This window comes from Crinia signifera, chromosome 1 (assembly GCF_055691185.1).
Source record: "Crinia signifera chromosome 1, ASM5569118v1, whole genome shotgun sequence".
Taxonomy (NCBI): Eukaryota; Metazoa; Chordata; class Amphibia; order Anura; family Myobatrachidae; genus Crinia; species Crinia signifera.
Genome location: NC_139217.1, coordinates 84,378,494 through 84,391,660, shown reverse-complemented (window position 1 = coordinate 84,391,660; position 13,167 = coordinate 84,378,494). Strand labels below are relative to the sequence as shown.

At 44.6% G+C, this 13,167-nt stretch overlaps 1 protein-coding gene across 6 annotated transcripts in view; it reads right to left on the bottom strand.

Annotated features, from left to right (window-relative positions):
* CLOCK (clock circadian regulator) overlaps positions 1-13,167 on the bottom strand; it is a 77,011-nt gene that overhangs the window by 24,195 nt on the left and 39,649 nt on the right. For all 6 annotated transcript variants that reach the window (XM_083168806.1, XM_083168821.1, XM_083168798.1 and 3 more), the window contains exons 5-11: positions 12,859-12,918; positions 9,126-9,274; positions 6,187-6,278; positions 4,656-4,745; positions 3,102-3,222; positions 1,531-1,644; positions 329-447 (exon numbers count right to left, since the gene is read on the bottom strand). In XM_083168806.1, coding sequence (XP_083024932.1) covers positions 329-447; positions 1,531-1,644; positions 3,102-3,222; positions 4,656-4,745; positions 6,187-6,278; positions 9,126-9,274; positions 12,859-12,918 — 745 coding nt within the window. The remainder of the gene's footprint in view (positions 1-328; positions 448-1,530; positions 1,645-3,101; positions 3,223-4,655; positions 4,746-6,186; positions 6,279-9,125; positions 9,275-12,858; positions 12,919-13,167) is intronic.

The following is a 13,167-nucleotide window of genomic DNA, read 5'->3' as shown; positions in this document are numbered from 1 at the left end:
CCCTGCTAATGGGAAATGCTGCACCCCAAGTAAATAAAATACTTGGTCTGGAGTACCCTGCATAAGCCGAAGGCGCGCAAGTCTATTATCAGAACTTTGGCATATAACCAGCATTCCTGGAGATGCTGAGCAGCCCCGGAGTCTCTAACTGCACTACCGGCTCGTCCTCTGAATGGAGGTGCAGCACCCGTCACCATCGATGCAGAGGAGACCGCATACTGTCTCCTCCAAAGCCGATACCTCTGGACTTATTATGTAGCAAACAGTTCATAGAAATCTTTGAAAAGTTCAGTATAAGGTGGCGAATGAAACAGAAACCTAGCCGTACCTTAATGAACTGAGGCGTAGCTAATCTTATAGTAGCTACAAAGCAGACTCGCTCTTCATATGTTGGCCTGAGAGACCTCTGTAATGCACCATCAAAGCCATTGTGTGTAGAACTGGGCACTGCAAGGCAGGGATACAGAATGACAGGAGATCATGGTTCTGCCATAGTATGCAGTCAGGAATTAAAGGTCCAATGCAACACAAACTCTAACTTAACCTCAAGCCCCAGATTCTCAAACTCTGCTATTACAGTCCGGGTTTTAAGGATATCCTTGCTTAAGTCAAGGTGGTTAAATTAAACTGACTGAGGTACTAAATAAGGGGATGCAGTTTAAATCCCGGCGGTCGGGATCCCGGCGCTCGGAATCCCGACGCTCAGAATCCCGACCGCCGAAATGCCGACACTTTCTCCCTCCGTGGGTGTCCACGACACCCCTGGAGGGAGAATAAATTAGTGTGCCGAGCGTAGCGAGGCACCGGGCCTGCTGCGTGGCGAGCGCAGCAAGCCTGCAAGGGGGGGGCGATCCACGTCCCCCCCTTGTCGGGATTTAGGCGGTCGGGATTTTGAACGCCGGGATCCCGACCGCCGGGATTTCATACTGAATCCCTAAATAATGCTGGCCACACATCAGACCAACTTTTCTCCAACCATCCAACTAGTTGGTTGGATGGACTGAAAATCTGGTACTGTATGGGGGCAAATGGCAATAAGCAATTTACTCACAAACCCAGGAGAATGGACAAAAACATTCAGTGAAATTGTTTAAATCCAATAGGTCCAACTACAGTTCATTGTCTGAGTGACAGTTGTTGTCCATTTTCAGATTTGGGAAACAAATGACTTAATTACAAATTACATTTGCTTCCATCCAGTACCAGATTTTTATTCCATCCAACCAACTAGTTGGATGGTTGGAGTAAAGTTGGTCTGATGTGTGGCCAGCATTAGTCACCTATGCTCAATCATGGATATCCCAAAACCCTGGAGTGTAATGGCAAGTCTGGAAACCTCTGCCCTAAGTAGTCATGTAACTTGTCGTCAAACATCAGCAAATACCTTCCTCAGCCCACTAGAGAAATCAGGAAACTACATTGAACACATTAGCAGAGCATAGATAATGAGCTACTGGCATACAAACAGGGTTTCTTCTAGTCCTTACCCCCAATCCAGCCAGTCAATGATTCATCCACTGTGACACTTACCATTATTTAAGGACTTGAAATTTCCAATGCATTTTACAAATTCATATGTAGCGGTTTCTTTTGGGTCCACGGTACCACGCAACATGTGGCAGCAGAATTCAAGCTCATTTTTTGCTGAAACAAACAAGTTTAATGCACAATTAAGTTTTTGGACAGAAACTCTGTAAATGTATTATTGTACTGTTCTGCAGGCTCCCAGATACTGGGAATTTAGGTGTTTATTTAACAGGCACTGCCACTGGGATACGGTCGGTTGGTCGTCCTAAAGATGGTTGACAGTCATTAAGTCGACACCACTAGGTCGACATACTGCAAGGTCGACATGTCATTAGGTCAACACAAGCATTAGGTCGACATGGTCTAGGTCGACATGGGGTTTTTCACTGTTTTTGAGCCGACATGAGCTGACAGATGGTATTTCATGCCCTACCATCCACTAGGGCATGATGGGAGAATAAAAGAGTGTGCCGATCGAACCATGACGAGAGCTGCGAGCCATTTTTAGGGGACACGGTGCACTTAATCCTGTGTCGACATTCGGGTCAAAAACAGTGAAAAACCCCATGTCAACCTTTTGACGGTCAACCTAATTCTTGTGTCAACCTAATGACCCGTCAACCTTGTCCCATGTCGACCTTGCAGTATGTTGACCTAGTGGTGTCGACCATACAAATCATACCCCTGCTACCATGCGGCACTAATTTGGTATATAACTCACAGTGAGTAGCAGCGGTGGATACAGAAGCATGAGAGCAGATCCCCATTGCTATGGTGGACAACTTATATGAAAGTCAGATCTCACCACGTGCCTGGTCCCCGCTTCTATTGCAGCAGTTACATATAACACTGCAGAGTCTGACTTGATTATGGATTCGCATGAAGAGCCAGATGTCCCACGGCGGTAGCCACACAGGGACATCTTTTTGACTCCATCCATTCGAAGATGGGGGTTCATTCTTGCAATTAAATTCCAAAACTTACATACAGTATTTTCAGAAAAACTGTGAAATAAGAAGGTGCCATTCTATTGTATGGAGACCATTGCTCTGCTTCAGTGACCTCGCTGCAATACCGGTGTAATAAATGGACCAACACTTACGTTTTATAAAAGTAGGTGGATAATTATATTTCATCTACTTTTAAGAAAAATGAATAGACCCCTTTGCATCTCTTACAGAAACTAAAAGTCAACGCACACTAACTACACAGAATGTGCATGTTTCATGGCATTTACAAAATGGGAAACATGCTCCTTAGAACAGGTTTAGTGAAATACACTTTTTAAGTCACGAAAAAGTAAAAACATTTATCCAAAAATAGCTACAGACTATTCATTGACAAATATTTATGTAAATGTTTCTTGATCTTGTCAGAACAGAGAAAACAATCCTATATTTTCACTAGATCTAAAATAAAATGTTTATACCAATTCAATTTGACCACTAGGGGCACTGTTGACCTGACATCTGTGGCTTATACTATTAAAAAAATAATAATAGCTTCCATTTATTTATAGGTTATAATCTTAGCTGTGCAAAAGTATAACCTTGCGGTCACAAGATACTACTCACCTTTCAGGTAATCCGAACTCAAAGAACCACTTTCCAACATGCGCGTAGACAGGATTTTATAGATCTCTGAATGTTCCCCCTCGGGGACAAAATTAAATATACTCTGATCAACAAGATCAGACTGAAAGACAAGATATAAAATAGTTACGTTCACACACAAACAACTAACACAAAGGTCTATAGCCCCCCATACAAGGTCCGTTCATTGGATCCCTTCTGTGCTTAAACAGCACACATCGTATCGGATCGCATCCCTTGTGCATGCACTGCGATCCGATACGATGTTTACCTAGTACAAAAAGTATGTGCAGCACATACTTTTTGTACCGTACTATGTGATGCTCGGGAGCGTGCATCGCATAGTACAGAACGGAGCCGGTCCACAACAGAAGGTGTATGGGCTCCTTAAGTCTGGAATGTTGGTGGCAATATACAGTAAAGCCTCATACACACTAGGCGATTTTGTGTCAATATCACTCAGAAAGGGTTTTTGAGTGAAATGGTTCACAATATCGTCTAGTGTGTACACTTAAGATCACACTCCCGCGCGCTGTTAATGATGATTGTCTTCCAAACATGCAGATCAATTTGGCAAAATAGCCAAGCGACTAGCAGGTTTCCCGGTGACGTCACTGTATGATATTGGCGGACGATAATAGTCAGTGTGTACAGCAGGGATGGGGAACCTTCAGCCCTCCAGCTGTTGTGGAACTACACATCCCAGCATGCCTTGTTACAGTTTTGCTATGTGGCCATGTTACAACTGTTGCAGGGCATGCTGGGATGTGAAGTTCAACAACAGCTGGAGGGCCAAAGGTTCCCCATCCCTGGTGTACGGACACTACCGGACGCCGTCGCCTGATGTGGCTAACTACATTGGCCACAGCCCCTGTTGACTAGTGTGTATGGGGCTGAAGATTAAAAAGCAAATACCCCATTCAACAAACTACTACTGTACCATGGCGCTGGCCTTCACCTGTCCCATGCACTGTCCTCGGGACACCTAACTGCAGGAACCATGTAAAAGGGCTTCAGGGGAGAAGGGATCTGATAGATTTGAATATTGAAATGAGAGCTTCAATAAGGATGTCTACCATACACCCAATCAGTAAACAGCCATCCTTACAATCAATGAGCACAGACCCTCCCAGCCCTACAGCTTTCTAGACTACTTTTCTAATAAACCGGACCCAAACAAATGAGCAAAACATGTGAATTTGCTGGTTTACAGATACACCGATTTATATAATCTAGCACATATGTCATAGATCGGGGTATCCTTCATGAGAAGAAAATCTCATCTGCAAGGTCCATACTGTATCTAAACATGTACAGTACTGTATAGGTGGTGAATACCATTACCAGACATGGGAAAGCAACAAGAACCACAGTAACTTTCTGTTGCAGTAATAAGGATAACACAATGAAATGTACTTTATTTACTGAAATAATGGATTTTCTCCACTAGTAAAGCTAATTATTCAGCACACAACCTGTATACGGTATAAACACTCAGAAATAGAAAATAGAAAATAATTGGCAGCTGTAACTTACAGGTAAGTGTTCAAGTAATGGTGTAACACTCTCTGACACGTAGATTATATTTCCATCTGTCATAACGGCCAGGAAAAATCCGTCCAGGGCCTGAAACCGAAGCGAGACCCATAGTGATTATAGGTCACCATTCGGATACGAGGTGCATATGTATCAAGGGTTGGAGAGAGCTAAAGTGCAGGTCAGCTCCTGTCACTTTACAGGCTAGAACGGATTGGTTGGTACTTTATCTCTCCCAGCTTTGATACATATGCCCCCTACATTACATGCAAGCTCAGAATATAAACATGCCCATGAACTGTTTCAATGAAAACACATACAATGTAAATAGATAGATACTGTAGATAGATATTACGCACTACTCTAATTGGTTGTCCACATGCTTAGATTTGTACTCTGACACCCAAAAAATGTCCACCTACAGATGGAGCAGCCGTCCCGCACCAGCCGCCGCCGTCCGTTCTGTCCGAGCACTCCGACGGCTTCCTGCATCCCCCACTCAATGCCCGTCTCCCTGAAGCGGAGACGGGCAGGGAAGCCACTCCCCACTGCCTTGCTGACAGGGACGCACGAGTGTCCCAGTCAGATGGAGCTTCTGTCAGCCAACCTGCGCCAGCTCAGGACATCTGGCAATCCTGCAGGCAGGCTGGCAGGTGCTCCATCTATACTTGTGGCATCGACCTACTCACTGTCTACCTAGACACTGTTGAGCCTTTGATGCACACCCATCCTGTCAGTGTGAGCAATCGCGTGAATAGTGTCCATCCACTGTAGAGAACTTATGGGGAAGATGTATCACAGCTTAGAGATACAAAGAACCAACCAATCAGCTTCTATCTTCAACACAGTCTGCCGTAGCAGATAGGAATCTCTCTAACTTTATTTTTATTTTGAAGGAAGTCATATTTTCTTTCTTAGCAATGCCCAGTCTGGCCTATAATTGTTCTGCATGGCTCATTGTAATCACCATCTCTTCAGATCTCATACACTATAGTATTGGCCCTATTGGGGATGCATTTGAATAAACTTAAACTAGGCAAATTTTCCGTTATCATGACCCCAACAGACCAACTAATGCATTTGTTAAATTGTGGCGCTAACAGGGAGCGGTGAGAGCTAAAGCTGGGTACACACTTGTCCAATCCTCCGGAGATCCGACTCTCGGCTGACCAGATTGCCCGACAAGTGTGTACCCTCCATTGACCAACCCGCACATCTAATCCTGGTCACCTGGTCGCTGGGCCTCTTGGTATTTAAACATGCTTAAAAACTAGGAAACTTGACCACTGACCAGACGACTGGTAGTGTGTAGGCCGCGGAGATCGGAGCTGCCGATCTCCGGTCCTGGCAGCCCAGCACACTAACAATTGGGTAGCTGTGCAGGATCTGGATAGATCACGAGACTGTCTGCAGCTGAGAGACACGGAGGCCGCAACAAATCACAACTGTTGTTGTGCTATAAAGGAATGTTATCGAATAGCATTTAAAGGGATTTGCACGACCACTGGTGAGAAAGGGTGAAGTCACCTACCTCCAGCATGAGCTGTGTAAACTCCTCGTTACTAAGGAACGCAGGTTTCCAGTCTTGTTGAATTTCGCTCGCATCTGACTGCGCACTGATTTCTGCAAGCAATAAACTGTGATTACATCGGACATCTGGAAAACACTTTGGGTCCTGTATAGATTTCTGGCTTGTCTGATAATAAATATCAATGAGCATTTTACAGTATCACAAATACTGTTGTAGGTGTATTTCTGAATGAATGTACTGTATGGAATAGTCCATATACTGTTGGAGATATATTTCAGTGAATGAATGAATGGCTCAGATGGCTTTGTGTGCTTTATCATGCTCACATTTACTTTAACTCTGAAGAACACAAGTAAAAGATTTATTGAATTGATTTCATATAGGCCAGAAGTAAAATATGTATCCCCTATTTTGCAACTCTATCAGCTTAGTAGAAATAAACACAAATGATAACATTTCCAGATGTTCGTTAATGGATCAGACGGTACAGTACGTCTCCATCTCTGGGTGAAGAAGATACTACAAGCCCCACCATACCGACAGAACGAGAGACAATAGGTTAGGACTCATGTAACAGCAGGCGGCTGACAGCTCCGGTTCCTCCTTACAAAAGCCATGATCAAGGAATATATGTCCTACTGGGATTGGCATTGTTCAATTCTCAACGGGGCTGCTTGATAACAGACATTAGTGAAATGCTGAGTAAACAGATAAGTAGAGTCTATTTTTGAAGGACTCTGGAGTCAATGGTCTCCTGAGCTATGAGGGGAAGGGAGTTCCATACCAAAATAGCTAAAAAGCTTGACCCCCAGATGAATTCAGGGAGATTCTAGGTTCTGCGAATAAGGGATGCAGTTAATTTCCAGAAAGGCAAAATCCTAACAGGCAAAATCCCGACAACTATTGGGCGATGGTGAAAACACTGACACTGTCAAAATCCTGACAGGGCCGAAATTATGACATTTAAAATGTTGACAGGTCAAAAGTTGACATGAGTTTTTCATGATTTTTGAAACTGACTTCATACTTTACCATCCAAGTGGGCATAGAGGGAGAATATAAAAGTGTGCATGCATGGGGACGCGGTACACTTATACAATGTCCATGTCTAACTCTGTCGACTTAAACAACATGTCTACTTTTTTAACTGTTAACATTTCAATGTCTACATTTTGACCACATCGGCATTTTAAATGTCGGCACTTCGACAGTGTCAGTATTTTGACCATCGGCCAATGCCTGTCGGGATTTTAACCATTGTGAAATCATATGAACCCACAAATAGTCATTTTCATCTTCAGATTACAGTACGCCAACGGGGCAGTATGGAATAAGAAGCTGCTTCAAGTACCTCGGGCCCTGGTCATGTAGGGCTTTGAAAGTTAGTAATCCAATCATCAAAAAAGATTCTGAATTTTGCAGGCGGCCACAGAAGGGAGAAAATAATTAGTGTTGTGGCAGGAACGGTATGCGGTCACGGTATCCGGACTGATCATAGACTGACTCACGATAGACAGTCATATGTTCGGCCACTAGTGGTCCACAGTCACAAGGTCATCAGGGTCAGAACGTCAACAGTCAAAAGGTGGACAGGGTTTAAAGGTCGACACACAATAGGTCGAAAGGGTCTAAAGGTCGACGCGGAACAGGTCGACCTGCATTTTTTTTACAAAATTTTCAGCTGACATGTGCCGACAGGTGGTATTTCATGCCCTACCATCCTCTAGGGCGATGTGGGAGAATAAAATAGTGTGCCGAGCGTAGGGAAGCACCGTGGCCGAAGCATGGAGAGCGCAGCGAGGGGACACGGTACACTTAGACAGTGTCCATGTCGACCTATGTCAACATAGACAACCTAAAAACATCAAAAACGCATGTCGACCTTTAGACCCTGTCGACCATGTGACTGTAGACCATTAGTGGTCGAACATATGACTGTCTATGATGAGACAGTCTATGATGCATACCATAACCTGCGGTCACTGAGTAGACAATGTCTAGGATGTCAGTCACTAGGTTGAACACTAATGGTCGACCAGTGACTAGGTCTACACCTTCAAATAATTGAAATACCCATTGTCAACATTAACAAAAGGTCGACACAAGTGTCAACCATTAGAGTTCAAACTAGACATCGTCTAGCATTTATACCGTAACCGCTGGAACATGGCTGGTTAGTCTGGCATCTGCGTTTTGTACCAGCTCTAAGTGGTGCCAAGGTAGAGGGCATTGTAATAGTCTAGGCGTTATCAGGGGTTAAAGTGAGGGGGAACGGGGTGGAACTGAGTTCCACCATCTCTAATGGTGAGGTGGAACATTTCAACCTCCACATTGGCCCTACACAGTAATTCTCACAAAAGAGCATTCTAGTTTGCAGGGGATCCCAAAAACCCTACCACTGGCCCTGTCTCTGCCTAATGGGGGGAGGGGGGTAATTAGGTGGCATAGAGAAATGATTCCCCCACCTCTGCATGACCACTTTATGCCCTGGGTGTGATGATACAAATACATGTATGACAGGAATATCTTCTGGGGGAGTTAAGTGCTTGATTCTGACTATGTTCCTTAGATAAAAGAATGAGGATTTAATATCGGATGCTTATGTATAAAGCCAAAGCCACTATCAGTGCAACACACACACACACACACACACACACACACACACACAAAATATACCTACAGTATATACTAGAATTACCAAGCAAATTGATATACAAGTGTTTTAGTATATTAGCTTAACCTGTTACTTGAATGTTATTTAACTAAAGAGGAGTTTTTTTTTCAAGAAACTATTAAAAGTAAGTAAAAATTGTGTTGATGGCCACAGTTTACTCTCATTATTTTATAACTCTAGTATATTTGCAAATTCTAGGGCTTTGGCAACTACCAGTGTCTTGGCGAGTAAATGGATACAGTACATTGAATACTTCGTCACCCACCTCTATGTTTCCGCAGGAAATCAATGCTCTTCTGCAACACTGTGGATTTGTCCATCTTCCGCGAATTTCCTGGCAGCATAGAGCCAAGCTCCTTAATGAGAACGTTAAACTGATCTCTACGCTTCTTCTCAGACTTGTTCCGAGACACCCTACAGGATGAACGCAACCACGTTACAGAATGCCTCCGAATATCCAACTGATGTATAAATGTCATAGGCACAACGTGGACTCCCAAACTCAACATGTAGTGGTATTAAAGCACAAAGGGCCTGATTCAGACCTGCAGGTAAACATCCCCTGTACTATGTATGCTTACACATCCACCCGCACAGATGAGAAACCATTTGATAGTTACTCACCATTGAATGATTTTTAATCTGTTTGTAAAGAAAAGTACAGTCAGCCTATGCTTACTGTTCTGATGGATGCTCCTTGAAAATGGGGGGGGGGGGAGGGGAAAGGGTGTGTGTGGCTGTCAATGAAGAGGGCGGGTGGTCACATGGACAGTGAGGAGGGGGGACGGTGCGGCCGGGGAGCTGAGCAGCATGCGGCTGACAGCTTGGGGCGCAGGCAGTGCGGGAGGAGGGGGCTGAGCCATGGAGGGTGGGCAGGGGTCTGAGCGGCCTGTGCAGTGTGGCCTCTTACACGCTGCGTAGAGCCGCATAGTCGTGCATGGGTGATGTCGGGCAGTGTCTGAGTGATACCGACGCGCAGGACCACACATCGGCATCGCTGCAGGGCATATACACGGGGCATTCCGTGCTCCTTTTCCAAGTGATCTAAATCTGATCACTTAGAAAAGGGGATGAAATCGCCCTGTGTGTATGCCCTTAAGCGGGCTTCGCTATTCCCATAGCCAGCTTCAGTAATGAGGTCTGATGAAAGTACAAGAAAAGGCAACAGGAAGGTTAAAAGAAACAAACCTAAACACACTAAAGGGGTGTACACACGGGGTGATTCTAGCTAAACTAGGCAATTTTGACGATCCAGTTAAAATCACCTGGAAGAATCACCACATGTGTACACGCAATTCCTGGGATTTAGAATCCATATTACACAGTCTGATAGTGACAGATTTCAGTGTAGCAGAAGTATAACACGTAGTCAGATTTGCTTTGATAGATGGCATTGTTTGGTGTAGTTACAGATAACAGGTAAAAGGGTTTCCAGCCCTGACCATACTGCCTCCTTCTTGGGGGCCTGTGTTTGCTCAGTGGGGCGTGATGAGGCTGCGGGCACAGTGGCTTGCGTCTATTTTATTCTCCCTCTATGGGGGTCGTGGACCCCCACAAGGGAGAATAGCGACTGCCCGTGTGTCAGGCTTTTAGCAGTCGGAATTCCGACGTCAGGGTAATGACTGTCGGAATCCCGACTGCCGGTGAGTCCTCTGGCACCCTTGCCCACAAAGCATCTGCACTCTAAACGCACATCTGTCAACGCCACCCTCACAGTCTCTCACTGCTCCTATGCGGAGACCAGCGGATATTTCAAATGCGGTGAGCTTGTAGATCGGCAGCCACAGTTAGCAATTGGCTGCCGAACCACAAGCTTTAATTGACTGACAACCCACCGCCATATTTGAAATATCTGTTGGTCTATGCTCATCTGCTCTCCTCCCTGGTTTTAATCGCAGCAGCACCGGGATTACACTGTAAGCAGCAGTACTGGGGAGCCCTGTATACGGGGTACTACTGGTGGCTTGTGTAATCGGCACTACTCTGGACACTGTAAGGGGCATTAAACTGTGTGTCAATGTGATATGGGCATTACAGTGTGTGGCATAATGTGATATGGGCATTCCAGTGTCTGGCATAATGTGTTATGGGCATTCCAGTGTGTGGCATTATGTTATATGGGCATTCCAGTGTGTGGCATTATGTTATATAGGCATTCCAGTGTGCGGCATAATGTGATATGGGCATTCCAGTGTGCGGCATAATGTGATATGGGCATTCCAGTGTGCAGCATAATGTGATATGGGCATTCCAGTGTGCGGCATAATGTGATATGGGCATTCCAGTGTGCGGCATAATATATAATACAGTAAGCATTACGGTGTGCTGCATAATGTGTAAGGTGCATCAAAAGAGTGTAGCATATTGTGTAAGGGGCATTATGAGGTTATTGGTACTATTATTTGGCAAGACCCTAGCCCCATGAAGCCACACCCCTAAATATTTGGCACACACTGTCCCTGTTTTAAGCATAGTGGGGTGGGGGCACCAATTCCCTTTCTGACACATTGCACCGAAATGTCTATTTATGGCACTGACTGCATGTGCCTTTTTCTACAGTGATTTACACACATTGTGGCTAAACCTGCATCACCCTACTTAAGGAACAACCAAAGTCATAAACCGGAAGTGACCAATTGTTCCATATTGACAACACTATAAATACTGCACACCAAGAGCATGCGTAGGTACCTTGGACAGAGCCCTAGTGCTTGCATGCCGCATCTTGATACAGATTCCAGTGTGGTATAATGGTGAGCCAAACAGAGGATTCTGGGAACCTCCCTTGTTTCTTACCATCACTGTTTTGACTCTCTGGAACGGTTTGTGTACTTACTTTACTTCAGAGCAAATTAACGAACATTTCAAGTGTCAAATTCTATGGAAACTCCATATTTGGGAACTCTGGACTGGATTGCTTGGCATGTTGTAACATTTAATATATTTTGGACTTTCTGTATTTTTATTTGTTTTGCATAAATTACCATTTTAATCCATGCTTCAGAGCTAATTTATGCATTATAGTTTAAAGTCTTTTCATATGTACTCGGTCAACCTCATTACATCATTGGAGGTTATTTCATATGACTTATTTTGACTTCTCAAATATCTTGCACCAGAGATCTCCACTATCTAGTATGGGTGCCGGACGGGTTCCCGACAGTCATTTACCCGACGTCGGGATCCCAACTGTCAAAATGACGACAACCGGGTGCCCGACGGACACCCGCTATTTTACCTCGTGGGGGTCCACGACCCCCATAGAGGGAGAATACAATAGGTGGCTCGCGTAGCGAGCCACCGTGCCCGCAGCGTGGCGAGCGCAGCGAGCCCGCAAGGGGCTTTTTTGCGCTCGCCATGCTGTCTGACTCCGGCCAGTCGGGATCCCGACGTCGGGATAATGACTGTCGGGATCCCGACGTCGGGATAATGACTGTCGGGATCCCGACGTCGGGATAATGACTGTCGGGATCCCGACTGTCGGAGTCCCATACCACACCCATCTACTATTACTGTGCAAGTTCTTTTAGGGGACTGGGATACCTTGATGGCACAACCCATTATTTTTCTTTACTGCAGACATTAATGTCTGTAATTGCTACATGGTGATCATGTATGCATAATGTCTAAGAGCTGTAGGAGGGGAATCTGCAATGTGCAATGAACGGAGAAGTGTGAACTTTTCAATAAAAGGAAGGCTGTAGTAAAGATTTGGGGGTGGTCAAACCAGTCCTCGAGATCTACCAATTGTCCACGTTTTCAAAATCACCTAGCTGGTGCACAGCTCTAGTCATTACTAACTGCCACATTGTCATACATGCTGCATTCATTCCTACTATAGATCCACAGGTTGCCTGACACACATGAACTGTTGGTAGAACTTGAGGACAGGTTTGGATACCCCTGGTCTAGGTACTGTAGTTAGCAGACAAAAAGTCTTCAGACAGATCAGCCAGAACTTCCATAGTGAAACTGAAGACTAAATAAATGTAACCAACCTTTTTGCTTTATCCTTATCATCTTCTTCCACAAGTCCATCAAAAATACTCCCATCATCTCTATAAAGATACAAATATTGTTACAGGCTGAATATATAAATCCTCATAGTTCCAGTTAAACAATTTCCAGGCAAGACAGAAGTATGAAACGCATTCCACTAAATAAAATGAACGGTAAAAGAACGTTTGAACATTAGAGGAAACATTAAATATACGTTTATGATACAACTCTCCTGCTCTGTGCAGCACCACATCCTATAGAATAAAAGGCGAATGCTGCTCCTCACCTCTATGGGGAAACATTCAGGT